Source organism: Acinonyx jubatus, chromosome D2 (genome assembly GCF_027475565.1).
Source record: "Acinonyx jubatus isolate Ajub_Pintada_27869175 chromosome D2, VMU_Ajub_asm_v1.0, whole genome shotgun sequence".
Taxonomy (NCBI): Eukaryota; Metazoa; Chordata; class Mammalia; order Carnivora; family Felidae; genus Acinonyx; species Acinonyx jubatus.
The window spans coordinates 53,665,853-53,679,070 of NC_069393.1; the positions used below are offsets into that span (position 1 = coordinate 53,665,853).

The window sequence follows — 13,218 nt, forward strand, 5'->3', positions numbered from 1 at the left end:
GGGCATTAGCATTTTTAAGTGCCCCAGTTGATTATAATGTGCAAGCCAAGGTTGAGAATCATGGCTCTGCTTGGAGAGACAGTCTCTCTCCTACTTTTCTCCTAAAAGAAGGGAAAGGGCATTTTCTGAACCAATGTGCATTCTAAATACTCTCAGAGGATCCACCTCTATTCCCTATTTCCTACTCCATACAGGGGTTCTTATCAGCTCTGAATAACTGCTAGCAGAAAGACAGAGTCAGAGCAGAGGTTATTATGGATGGAAGAGAAGTAGAGATTCAATCCAGTAAAGTTAATCTGTGTTTCTCTTCTCATGAGACATGTATGCATAGTGCTGATAGATTGTCAAAGCACAATGTCAAATAGTGCCAAGAAAATTTAATATGATTTTCAAAATGTGCTGGAAAACTTTGTTTGTTGAATATTCATACACCAATACCAAATAGTACTGACTTAATATCTTGGTTTATATGGAGTGAAAGAAGATGGAGCCTAGGTCTGTTGCTGGTGGACAAAAATGTATGAGTTCCTGAGATTAGATCTGTAAGATATCTAAGATATAACATTGTACCACATGATTTTCAAAGTACTATAATGTACCATTCCTATCAGTTATAAAAACCCATTCTTTTACAGTCTCCTTTTAGCCTTGAAAGCAACTATAGCAAGGAATATTTAAAAAATATCAAAACAGCATTAATGCTTTGAACACTGTTTCAAATATTATGAAGAATATTTTATTTTTTTAAATTCAAAAAAATTTTTTTAAATGTTTATTTATTTTTGAGAAAGAGACAGGCATGAGCAGGGGAGAGCAGAGAGAGAGGGACACACGGAATCCCAAGCAGACTTCAGGCTCTGAGCTGTCAGCACAAAGCCTGACATGGGGCTCAAACTCATGAATGGCAAGATCATGACCTGAGCCAAAGTTGGCCACTCAACCAACTGAGCCACCTAGGTGCCCCTATGAAGAACATGTTAGTATATTCAAATATAATAAAAGCTAAATGGATAAATGCAGGCATTCTTGGAGTTGGCAAAACATGTCATTTTTCTAATAGTTACCCATGACATTTATTTTAAGATACATAAAACCAGAGTACCTCCTAACATGAATTTTATCAATAGACTTTTGTTTTATTTATTTTTTAAATGCTTTATTTATTTTTGAGATAGAGAAAGAGAGAGAGCGCGCGACTGCACGCAAGTGGGGGAGGGGCAGAAAGAGGGGGACAGAGGATCTGAAGCGGGGCTCTGCACTACTGATAGAGGTGAGCCTGATGTGAAGCCAGAACTCACGAATTGTGAGATCATGACCTAACCAGAAGTCAGATGTTCAACTGACTGAGCCACCCACGTGCCCTCAACTTCTGTTTTAATGAAGAAGTAGAAACAGTGTGGAGACCAGAATGCCCATCCTCCACCCCGTTCTACCAGCCACCTTCCATATCACCACCTACCAATGACTCAGATGCTACCATCACTACTCCGATTTCTGTGATTCCTGATTGCTTGGTCATTGTTGGGTGGATAGAGAGTTCCTCAAGTTGTCAAACCATACTGTGGATATTGCACATTAAAGAGAGTGCCTGATTATTGTGCTACAAACTGCACAGCGAATATATTTCTTTGGTTTACACTGGTGTAACAGCTTTTTAGCTTTGACCAGTTTGTTGTTCAGTTACTTTTATTTGTCTTGCAGATGATCTCTTTCATCTGACTATTTGCTCCTCAGATGAAACGCTCAGCCTATTTTGTCATGATCATCTTGCCAGATTATAGCAGTTTTTTCCACTGAACCTTGCTATCTTTCAGTCCCAAGCCAGTTTTGCATTAGGGTTACTGACTCAGTGAATATTCAGCCATGTTCTTTAAGACCCTGGAGCAATTCCCTCGTATAATTATTGCACATCATCAGGTAATCTCCCACTTTTTGCCCAAGATTCTCTTTCTTTCTTTCTTTCTCTCTCTCGTTCTTTCTTTCTTTCTTTCTTTCTTTCTTTCTTTCTTTCTTTCTTTCTTTCTTTCTTTCTTTCTTTCTTTCTTTTAGTAGTCTCCACATCCAGTATGGAGTCCAACGCAGGGCTTGAACTCACAACCTTGAGTTCAAGAGCTGAGCTAAGATCAAGAGTCAGATGCTTAACTGACTGAGCCTCCCAGGTGCCCCTGAGATTCTTTTTTATCAGAAAATTTCAAACACACAAAGTGGAGAAAATAGTAAATCAAATTCGCATCTAACTTCTGCAGCAGTCACCTCATCCTTGCTGTTGTTTCAGCTGTGCCTTACCTGTTCTTCCTCTTTTTGAAGTGAATTCAAGACTTCTTTTGAACATATTTCACTATGTATCTGCAAAAGTTAAGGATTTCTGAAAAATTGTAGACACAATACTATTAAACATTTAAAAATGAATCATTCTTTGATTTTAGAAAATAATATCCAAATAGTGTTCAAATTTCTTCAGTTATCTTGGAGTTTCTTTTAAATTGGTTTAAATCAGGGGCGACTGGGTGGCTCAGTCGGTTAAGCAGACGACTTCGGCTCAGGTCACGATCTCGCGGTCCGTGAGTTCGAGCCCCGCGTCAGGCTCTGTGCTGACAGCTCAGAGCCTGGAGTCTGTTTCGGATTCTGTGTCTCCCTCTCTCTGACCCTCCCCCGTTCATGCTCTGTCTCTCTCTCTCTCAAAAATAAATAAAAACGTTAAAAAAATTAAAAAAAATTAATTGGTTTAAATCAGAATTTCAAGGTCCAGATAGTACATTTGGGTTAGTATATCGTTTAAATCTCTTTTATTCTGTAGGTTCCTCATCCTCTTTTGACTTTACTGCAATTTATTTTTATTTTTTAATTTTCTTAACATTTATTTATTATTGAGAGAAAGAGAGACACAGAGCATGAGCAGGGGAGGGGTAGAGAGAGGGGGCGATGTAGAATCTGAAGTAGGCTCCAGGCTCTGAGCTGTCAGCACAGAGCCCGACGCGGGGCTCGAACTCACAAACTGCGAGATCGTGACCTGGGCCGAAGTCGGTCGCTTAACCAACTGAGCCACCCAGGCGCCCCACCCCCCGCTCCTCACCGCAATTTATTTGTTAAAGGAATTGAATTGTTTTGTAGTATTTCCTCAAGGTTAAATTATACTGATTGTTTTCCTGAAGTGTCTTCTTACATGGTTTTCTGTGCCCTATATTTCCTGTAAACTGGTATTTAAATTGAGAGGCTTCAATTTTTTGGCAAGACTACTTCAGAAGGTGCTGTGTGCTCTTCCTTCAGGAGGCCTTCAATGAATGTTTATACCTCCTTTTGTGATGTCAGCAGTCATTGATGATTATTACCTAGCTTCATCACTTAGATGTTTATATAATGATGATACTCTAATGCTATCAATTTGATTCTTTCATTATCTGGAATACTTTAAGGAGAAACTTTCCCTCATCAGTTATTTGGTTGTTGTGTGGTACAGTTTGTGCAGCAAAGCATATTGACTGTTGGTATTTCCTCCTTTTATTTGTTTTCTGAATAATGAATTGGTTCCAAAGATGAACAATGATTCCTTTAGATTATCATTATGAACACATAGGTATCAACATATCTGATGTGTTTCCATTCTTATTGCTGTTCAAAGTTTTACTACTTTGGCTAGTAGGAGCCACTTGAAGTTGGTTCCTGAGTCCCTTTGACACAACCCTAGTAGTTTTAGATAGTACCTTTGCTTTCTGATATGACAAAATATTCCAATCTCATATACTTCCCACCTTAGGCTTGGAGTCAGCCATTTTCCCAAAGAATTTCGTTCATTGTAGTGGAAAATAGTATTTAGACATCACAATCTTGTGCTGAGGCAGAAGGTAATATTTAGTAAAGACCTATAGGGAATGAGGGAAGGAGTTGTGTGGATATTTGGGAGAATAGCATTCCAGACAGAAGGAACAGCAGGTGCAAAGAATATGAGGCTGGAACAGAGGGAGCAAGAAGAGGAAAGTAGTGGGAAAGAAAGAGGTGATGGGGAGCAGGCTAGGGAGGGCCTTGTAGGCTATCTGAAGGACTTTAGGTTTGCTTGGCATAGGTGGGAGCCATTGGAGGGTTTTGAGCAGAGGAATGAGGAATAATCTTTTGTTTTAACTGAATCACTAGTGCTGGGCTGTTATTGGACTGAACAGGCTTCAAAGCAGAATCTGGCAGACCAGTGAGAAGGCTATCACAGTAAACCAGGTGAGAGGTGATGTGGCTAAGGCCAGTGTGGTAGCAGTGGAGATGATAAGGAGTCAGGTGCTAGATATATTTTGAAAATGGAACTCACAGAATTTGCTGAAGGATCTGACTTGGAATGTAAGGAAAGAGGATTCAATGTGACTCCAAGTTTTGTGGCCTGAGCTATAAGTGAAATCATAAAACATCATGATAATATGCGTGGCATCTCTTCTGTGGGTCAGTGCTGTGTTTGGGGGAGGGACAGTAGAGGGGTCAGGGAAAGCCCCACAGAAGACTAGATACTTAAACTAAGTCATGAGGTATATGTAGGAGGACCCATGAGCGAGAGGGGAAAGAGCATTCTAAACAGAGGGAGTGACTGAGGAAGTAGAAGGTTAAACTTTGGGAGAGGTGGGTGTCTTGCATGAGTACAACTTATGTAAATGCAGAGTCCTGAAAGGACAGTGGGTTTGGAATTATGATTTGGTTTTGGAGTACAGGGATCTATGGCAGGAAATGAGTCTAGAGAGGTAGAGGGGCACCTTATATATTCCATGATAAGAACTTGAATTTTGCCTTATGGATGATAAGGAGACTAGGACTTTTTAAGCCTGGGAATGTCATTATCAGGTTTATACCTCAGAAAGATCATGTGGGCAGTTCAGTGAGAGAGATTGAAGATAAGGAAAAAAATGAAACTTCAATCATTTTGAGAATTCATCAAAGATCACTTTATCATTAAAAGAAAGAGAAATATCTTCACTTCTTCCTAACAACTCCGTCTCTGAGTGCAGTTTTTACTTTCTACCTCTCATTACAAGTAACACGACCATGAGCAATTATAACAATTTTTTAATTCAGATTTAGTTTTTAAGATAAATTCTCAGGCCTTTGGACAGACACACACAAATCCCATCTGTTTTGTAATTATTCTTGGATGAATAACACTGAACTATATAGTGTTTTCATATGCCAAGGAGGGTGTGACCACCAGACAGTATGTTTTAACTGCTGTATGTTTTAACAGAACATGTTACCATAAGAAGCATTTGACATTTAGTCAAAGGTTCACATAATATGAGTTGGGGGCTAAAATCATGGTTCTATTACGGCATATTGAATTTGGATGAACTTCACATTTTTGTGAAGAGCTAGTTAACATAATGAGATTTTTCTCTCTTCTGGTTGAACTAGAAGTTGAGTATTTTACTCCTGATAGTTTCTCTCTCTGTGATGACATTAACAAAGAAATGAGTCATTTGTCAAAATGACTTTTACTCAACAATGTGATGTCCAAGTAGAACAGATAGGAGTTGCTTTGATTTTATTTTTGTTTGAAATAGAGGACTATTGCCACAGTGCCCAATGTGGAGCTCTCCTTGACATGTTCGGTGTTTGTTTGTTTTTCCCACCTAACCCCTCACCCACTCTGATCTTCCACTTGATCATTCCCTTCTCCTTCTAGCTTTGATGGTCTGTTTTCCATTCTATAGTTCACAGGATGTTTGGGGACATGCTGTTTTTCAAATCTTTCTTCAAAACAGTGATACCAAACAATCATTAAACCCATTATAAAAATTGTTGATTTATACAAATATCTCATTATCTTTCTTAAAAATAATTTTATCATATAAGACAAATATCAAACCAATATTCCCTGGTAGAGATGGAGTCTAAACTGGCTCTGGAAGGCATCCATTGGATTTTTCATTTAGCATAATTAGTTAATATAAATGCAAAATCATGTAACTAGGGACCATTAGTAAGATAAAAGAAGAGTTTTGTTGGACAGAATCAGATTTATTAAAAATGAAACATTTATTGAGCACATACTATGTGCCAGGCAATGTGCAAAGTAACAGAGATGCCTGAACTGGAAAGGCAGCCCTTGCCTTTATTAAAGTATCATGGAGAATTTATTTTCTATATAGAGTCAAAAACAATCTGGAGGGAGGAGTTCAGATGGTGGAGTAGTAGGGGGACCCTGGGCTTGCCTTGTCCCTCAAACACAGCTAGATCAGCATCAAATCATTTTGAACACCTAGGAAATTGATCTGCAGATTAAAATAACAATCTGCATAATTTGAGATAGAGAACCTGGAAGGCTTATTTTAACAAATCAAAGCACACCTAGTTAAAGGTCCAAACACTTCCCAGTGCAAGCAAGGAGGAACTCTGCAGAGGACTGACCTGGGGGAAAGTGCAGCCAAATCACAACAGCAGAGTGCACACAGCATACACCAGAAACACTTCTTGAAGTGTCAGGCTCTGGACAGTGTATGACCCCTTCTTAATATAGTATTACTTTCAGGAGCAGGAAACATAACAAGCTTTCATAACATGCAAAAGACAGAGACCTGGACAAAATGACAAGACAGAGGAATTCTCCCCAAAAGAAAGATCAAGAAGAAACCACAGCCAGAGATTTGTTCAAAACAGATATAAGCAATATATCTGAACAAGAATTTAGAACAATAGTCATAAGAATACTAGCTGGGCTTTAAAAAAAAAAGAGCTAGAAGTCACCAGGAAACCACTTGCTGCAGAGATTAAAGACCTAAAAACTAGTCAGGCAGAAATAAAAAATACTATAACTGAGATGCAAAACTGACTGGATGTAATCACAAGGATGAAAGAAGCAGAGGAATGAATAGATGACATAGAAGACAAAATTATGAAAATAATGCAGCTGAAAAGAAGAGGGGGGAAAACTATTAGATCATGAATATAGACTTAGGGAACTCAGTGATTCTATAAAGCACAATAATATCCATATCATAGGAGTCCCAGAAGAAGAGCAGGAAAAGGGAGCAGGTTTATTCGAACAAAGTATAGCTGACAACCTCCCTAATCTGGGGAAGAAAATAGGCACTCAAGTCCAAGAGGCACAGAGAACTCCCCTTAAGATCAACAAAAACAGGTCAACACCAAGACATATCAGAGTGAAACTTGCAAAATACAAAGATAAAAAGAGAATTCTGAAAGCAGCTAGGGACAAAAGATCCTTAACCTATAAGGGCAGACAGATAAGAGTTGCAGCAGACCTGTTTACAGAAACTTGGTAGGCCAGAAGGGATTGGCATGACATATTCAATATGCTAAATGGGGAAAATATGCAGCCAAGAATACTTTATCCAGCAAGACTGTCATTCAGAATAGAAGGAGAGATAAAGAGTTTCCAAGACAAGCAAAAACTAAAGGAATTTGTGAACACTAAACCAGCTCTGCAAGAATTATTAAAGAGTACCCTTTAATCAGGAGAGACCAAAAGCAACAAAGAATGGAAAGGAACAGAGGCAATCTACAACAACCGTGACTTTACAGGAAATACAATGGCACTAAATTCATAGTACCCTGAATGTAAATGGACTAAATGCCCCAATCAAAAGACATAGGGTATCATAATGGATAAAAAAAAAAAAAAAAACAAGGCCCATCAATATGTTGCTTACAAGAGACTCATTTTAGACTCAAAGACACCTCCAGATTGAAAGTGAGGGGATGGACATCAAAAGAAAGCTGGAGTAGCCATACTTTTATCAGACAAACTAGAGTTTAAGCCAAAGACTATAGCAAGAGATGAAGAAGGACGCTATATCATAACAAAGGGGTCTATCCAACAAGATTTAACAATTATAAATATTTATGCCCCCAACTTGAAGAAGCCAAATATATAAATCAATTAAGAACAAACTTAAAGAAACTCATTGATAATGATACCATCATAATAGGGAACTTTAACACTCCATTTACAACAATGAACAAATCATCTAAGCAGAAGATCAACAAGGAAACAGTGTCTTTGAATGCCACACTGGACCAGATGGACTTAACAGATATATTCAGAGCATTTCACCCCAAAGCAGCAGAATACACATTTCTTTTTGAGTGCATATGGAACATTCCCTAGAATAGATCACATACTGGTGCAGAAATCAGGCCTCAACAAGTACAAAAGGATTGAGATCATACCATGCATATTTTCAGACAACAATGTTATGAAACTTGAAGTCAACCACAAGAAAAAATTCGGAAAGGCCACAAATACATGGAGGCTAAAGAATATCCTACTAAAGAATGAAGGGGTTAACCAGGAAATTAAAGAAGAAATTACAAAATACATGGATGAAAAAGTGAAAACACAACAGTCCAAAACCTCTGGGATGCAGCAAAGGTGGTTATAAGAGGGAAGTATATAGCAATACCAGATCCTTCTCAAGAAGCAAGAAAAGTCTCAAATATACAACTTAACCTTACACCTAAAGGAGCTGGAATAAGAACAGCAAATAAAGCCCAAAACTAGCAGAAGAAGGGAAATAATAAATATTAGAGCAAAAATAAATGATATTGAAACTAAAAAAACAGAACAGACCAATGAAACTAGGAGGTGGTTCTTTGAAAGATTAACAAAATTGATAACCCCCTGGCCAGACTTATTAACCATCAGAGAGAGAGAGAGAGGACCCAAATAAATAGAATCGTGAATGAAAGAGGAGGATCACAACCAACACCAGAGAAATACAATTATAATGCTCATATTATGAGCAATTATATGCGAACAAATTTGGCAATCTGGAAGAAATGGATAAATGCCTAGAAACATATAAACTACCTGAAACAAAACTAAAACAGGAAGAAATAGAAAATTTGAACAGACTCATAACCAGCAAAGAAATTGAATTAGTAATCAAAAATCTCCCAACAAACAAGTCTGGGGCTGGATGGCTTCCCAGGGGAATTCTATCAAACATCTAAAGAAGAATTAATACCTATTCTTCTGAAACGATTCCAAAAAATAGAAACAGAAGGAAGACTTCCAGATTCATTCTATAAGGCCAACATTACCTTGATTCCAAAACCAGACAAAGACCTTAATAAAAAGGAGAATTACAGGCCAATATCCTGATGAACATAGATGCCAAAATTCTCAAGGTACTAGCAAATCGAATCCAACGGTACATTAAAAGAATTATTCACCACAATCAAGTGGGATTTATTCCTGGGCTGTAGGGGTGGTTCAATATTCACAAATCAATCAACGTGATATATCACATTAGTAAAAGAGAGCATAAGAACCATATGATCCTCTCAGTAGATGAAGAAAAAGCATTTGATAAATATAGCAAAGTAGGGATAGAAGGAACAGACTTTAATATCATAAAGGTCATATACAAAAGACCCACAGCTAATATTCTCAATGGAGAAAAACTGAGAGCTTTCCCCCTAAGGTCAGGAACACAGCAGGAATGCCTGCTCTCATCACTGTTGTTCAACATAGTACTGGAAGTCCTAGCCTTAGCAATTAGACAATAAAAAGAAATAAAAGGCATCCAAATTGGCAAGGAAAAAGCCAAACTTTCACTCTTCACAGATGACATGATACTCTATGTGGAAAACCTGAAAGACTCCACCAAAAAATTGCCAGAACTGATACATGAATTCAGCAAAGTCACAAGATATAAAATCAATGTTCAGAAATATGTGGTATTTCTATACACCAATAATGAAGCAGCAGAAAAAGAAATCAATGAATCAATCCCATTTAAAATTGCCTCAAAAGTCATAAGATACCTAGGAATAAACTTAACCAAAGAGGTAAAAGATCTGTACTCTGAAAACTATAGAACACTTATGAAAGAAACTGAAGAAGGCACAAAGAAATAGAAAAACATTCCATGCTCATGAATTAGAACAAATATTGCTAAAATGTTCACACTGCCCAAATCAATCTACACATTCAATGCAATCCATATCAAAATAACACCAGCATTTTTCACAGAGATAGAACAAACAATTCTAAAATTTGTATGGAGCCAGAAAAGACTTCAAATAGCCAAAGAAAAACAAAGCGGGAGGCATCACAATTCCAGACTTCAAGCTGTATTACAAAGCTGTAATCATCAAGACAGTGTGGTACTGGCACAAAAACAGACACGTTGGTCAATGAAACAAAGAAAGAACCCAGAAATGGACCCACAACTATATGATCAACTAGTCTTTGACAAATCAGGAAGAAATACTCAATGAAAAAAAGACAGTCTCTTTAACAAATGGTGTTGGGAAAACTGGACAGTGACATGCGGAAGAATGAAACTGGACCACTTTCTTAACCATACACAAAAACAGATTCAGTGGAATACTACTTGGCAATGAGAAGGAATGAAATATGGCCTTTTCTAGCAACGTGGATGAAACTGGAGAGTGTTATGCTAAGTGAAATAAGTCATACAGAGAAAGAGAGATACCATATGTTTTCACTCTTATGTGGATCCTGAGAAACTTAACAGAAGACCGTGGGGGAGGAGAAGGGGGAAAAAAAAGTTAGAGAGGGAGGGAGGCAAACCATAAGAGACTCTTAAAAACTGAGAATAAACTGAGGGTTGATGGGCGGTGGGAGGGAGGGGAAAGTGGGTGATGGGCATTGAGGAGGGCACCTGTTGGGATGAGCCCTGGGTGTTGTATGGAAGCCAACTTGACAATAAATTTCATATTTAAAAAAATAAAATAAAATGCATTCAAAATGGAGGAAAGTCCTAAATGTGAGACAGGAAACCATCAAAATCCTCGAGAACACAGGCAGCAACCTCTTTGACTTTGGCTGTAGCAACTTTTTACTAAACACATCTCCAGAGGCAAGGAAAACAAAAGCAAAAATGAACTATTGGGACCTCATCAAGATAAAAAGCTTCTGCACAGTGAAGGAAATAATCAACAAAACTAAAGGGCAACCTACGGAATGAGAGAAGATATTTGCAAATGACATATCCGATAAGGGGCTAGTATCCAAAATCTATAAAGAACTTACCAAACTTAACACCCCAAAAAGAAATGATCCAGCGAAAAAATGGGCAGAAGACATGAAAAGACATTTCTCCAAAGAAGATATATAAATGGCTGACACATGAAAAGATGCTCAACATCACTCATCATCAGGGAAATATAGATCAAAACCAATGAGGTACCACCTCACACCTGTCAGAATGGCTAAAACGGACAACTCAGGAAACAACAGATGTTGATGAGGATGCAGAATAAGGGGAACCCTCTAGCACTGTTTGTGGGAATGCAAACTGGTGCAGCCACTTTGGAAAACAGTATGGAGTTTCCTCAAAAAGTTAAAAATAGAACTACTCTATGATCCAACAATCACACTACTAGGTATTTACCTAAAGGATACAAAAATACTGATTTGAAGGGACCCATGCACCCCAATGTTTATAGCAGCACTATCAACAATAGCTAAATTATGGAGAGAGCCCAAATGTTCATCAACTGATGAATGGATAAAGAAGATGTGGTATATATATACACAATGGAATATTACCCAGCCATCAAAAGGAATGAAATCTTGCCATTTGCAACAACATGGATGGAACTAGAGTGTATCTTGCTAAGTGAAATAAGTCAGCCAGATAAAGATAAATACCATGATTTCACTCATATGTAGAATTTAAGCAAAACAGATGAATATGGAGGAAGAGAAGGAAAAATTAAAAAAAGATAAAAACAGAAGGGGGCAAACCATAAGACTCTTAACTATAGAGAACAAACTGAGTTTGCTGGAGGGGAGGTGGGTTGGGGGATGGGCTAAATGGGGGATGGGTGTTAAGGAGGGCACTTGTGATGAGCACTGGGTGTTATATGTAAGTAATGAATCACTAAATTCTACTTCTGAAACCAGTACTATACTAGATGTTAAGTAACTTGAATTTAAATAAAATCTTTAAAGAAAAAGAAGTAAAACTCTATAGTGGTCACTAATTTAGTAGTTTATATGAAGAAAAATGTCTTATGGTATAATTGCATTTAGACACAAATTCTCATGCTAGAGAGGCAACGTAGAAAAAGCATGAAGTAGGAATCAGAAAATCCTATCTGCTCTCTGCTTTGTTATTTATTCGTTAATTCAACCATCTATCAAACATTTATCGACAGCCTACTCTGTAGAGCAACTTTATTACGTGCTGGGGAGCATGGTAGCAAAAAAGAGAGACCCCTCCCTGCTTTCTCTCTTTGTGTGAACATGAGCAGATGGCATAACTTTTCCTCCTCTCTAACCTTGGTTAGACTAGATGTCTGTGATCTGTTTTCAGACCTAAAATGCTAAGGTTTGTGACAGCCATGTGGAGGGAGAATTTGCCCAAGGAGCGAGCTTGGGCCTTGAGTACTTACCTTCCTCTGGGGGAATTAGGTCTTGTCCTGATTTCAAAATAACATAAATACACAATTTGAAAATGTTTTGGTCAGCCTCTTATCTGCATTTGACTCATCTTGGCAAAGCCTGGGTGTGGCAGTTCATGCTGCGAAGACTTCGGAGGTGGGACGTTAAAGTTTGGAAAAGGTGGACGACTTGCATCAGTACAGCTGGATAGCGGTTCCCAGCCTCCTCTGCCTTCCCACCAATAATGTGGCTTCTCCTGCCACAGTGACTTTTCCAGCCACAGCATCCATCCGTGACAGGACTGTTGCTCTTGTGGTCTAATGAGCCTGGAAAAGGGATTGCTCTTCAGCCGACCAGAGGTAATCAGCTTTATGGGGCAGGAAGAACTGTTCTTGAGTTCTTCTAGTTTTTCTAGTGGGTATCAGGTAACAAGCTTCTAGTTATCTGGCTTCAAAACTGCAATAAGTAAATAGCTTTTTTGCTTGCAGCCAAGATAACATTTCTCGAGAGAAAAAAATGGATTTCTGTAACAAAATGAGAGGGAGAGCGAGATACTTGAACATACATAGCTTTAAGAATACGAAAAATGACAACCCCAACCCGGTCAAATCTTCGTGTGCTTTAGGGAAATGAGCAGCGGGACTCAGCCAATCTATTCTTTCCAGTCAATGAAAGAGACATAGGGTTTGAGGTTCCTTCCGAAACGGGGCCGGCTAATTTAGCCCCTCCCACAAGCCCGAGGGTCTATTATATCTCGGTTCCTTGAGTACCTCTCTCACTGAGACCGACCACAGCAAGCAGAAGCTGAAAAAAATAAAGAGCAAAGAGGAAGAAAACAAAAGCTGCCAATTATGGAAGATAGAAAGGGTAAG

General features: G+C 38.4%; 1 protein-coding gene across 4 annotated transcripts in view; it reads left to right on the top strand.

The window, feature by feature from the left end:
- ENTPD1 (ectonucleoside triphosphate diphosphohydrolase 1) overlaps nucleotides 1-13,218 on the top strand; it is a 128,784-nt gene that overhangs the window by 26,483 nt on the left and 89,083 nt on the right. Inside the window, exon 1 of one of the 4 annotated variants that reach the window (XM_053207300.1) lies at nucleotides 12,686-12,705. The exons of 1 other annotated variant lie outside the window; for it this stretch is intronic. Coding sequence is in view for 1 of the 3 variants with exons in the window: in XM_015083004.3 (XP_014938490.1) it covers nucleotides 13,198-13,213 (16 nt within the window). In the remaining 2 variants the exon portion in view is untranslated. Of the gene's footprint in view, nucleotides 1-12,685; nucleotides 12,706-13,056; nucleotides 13,214-13,218 lie in introns of those variants that run through there. 2 more of the 4 variants (XM_015083004.3, XM_053207299.1) reach the window with 2 other exon arrangements.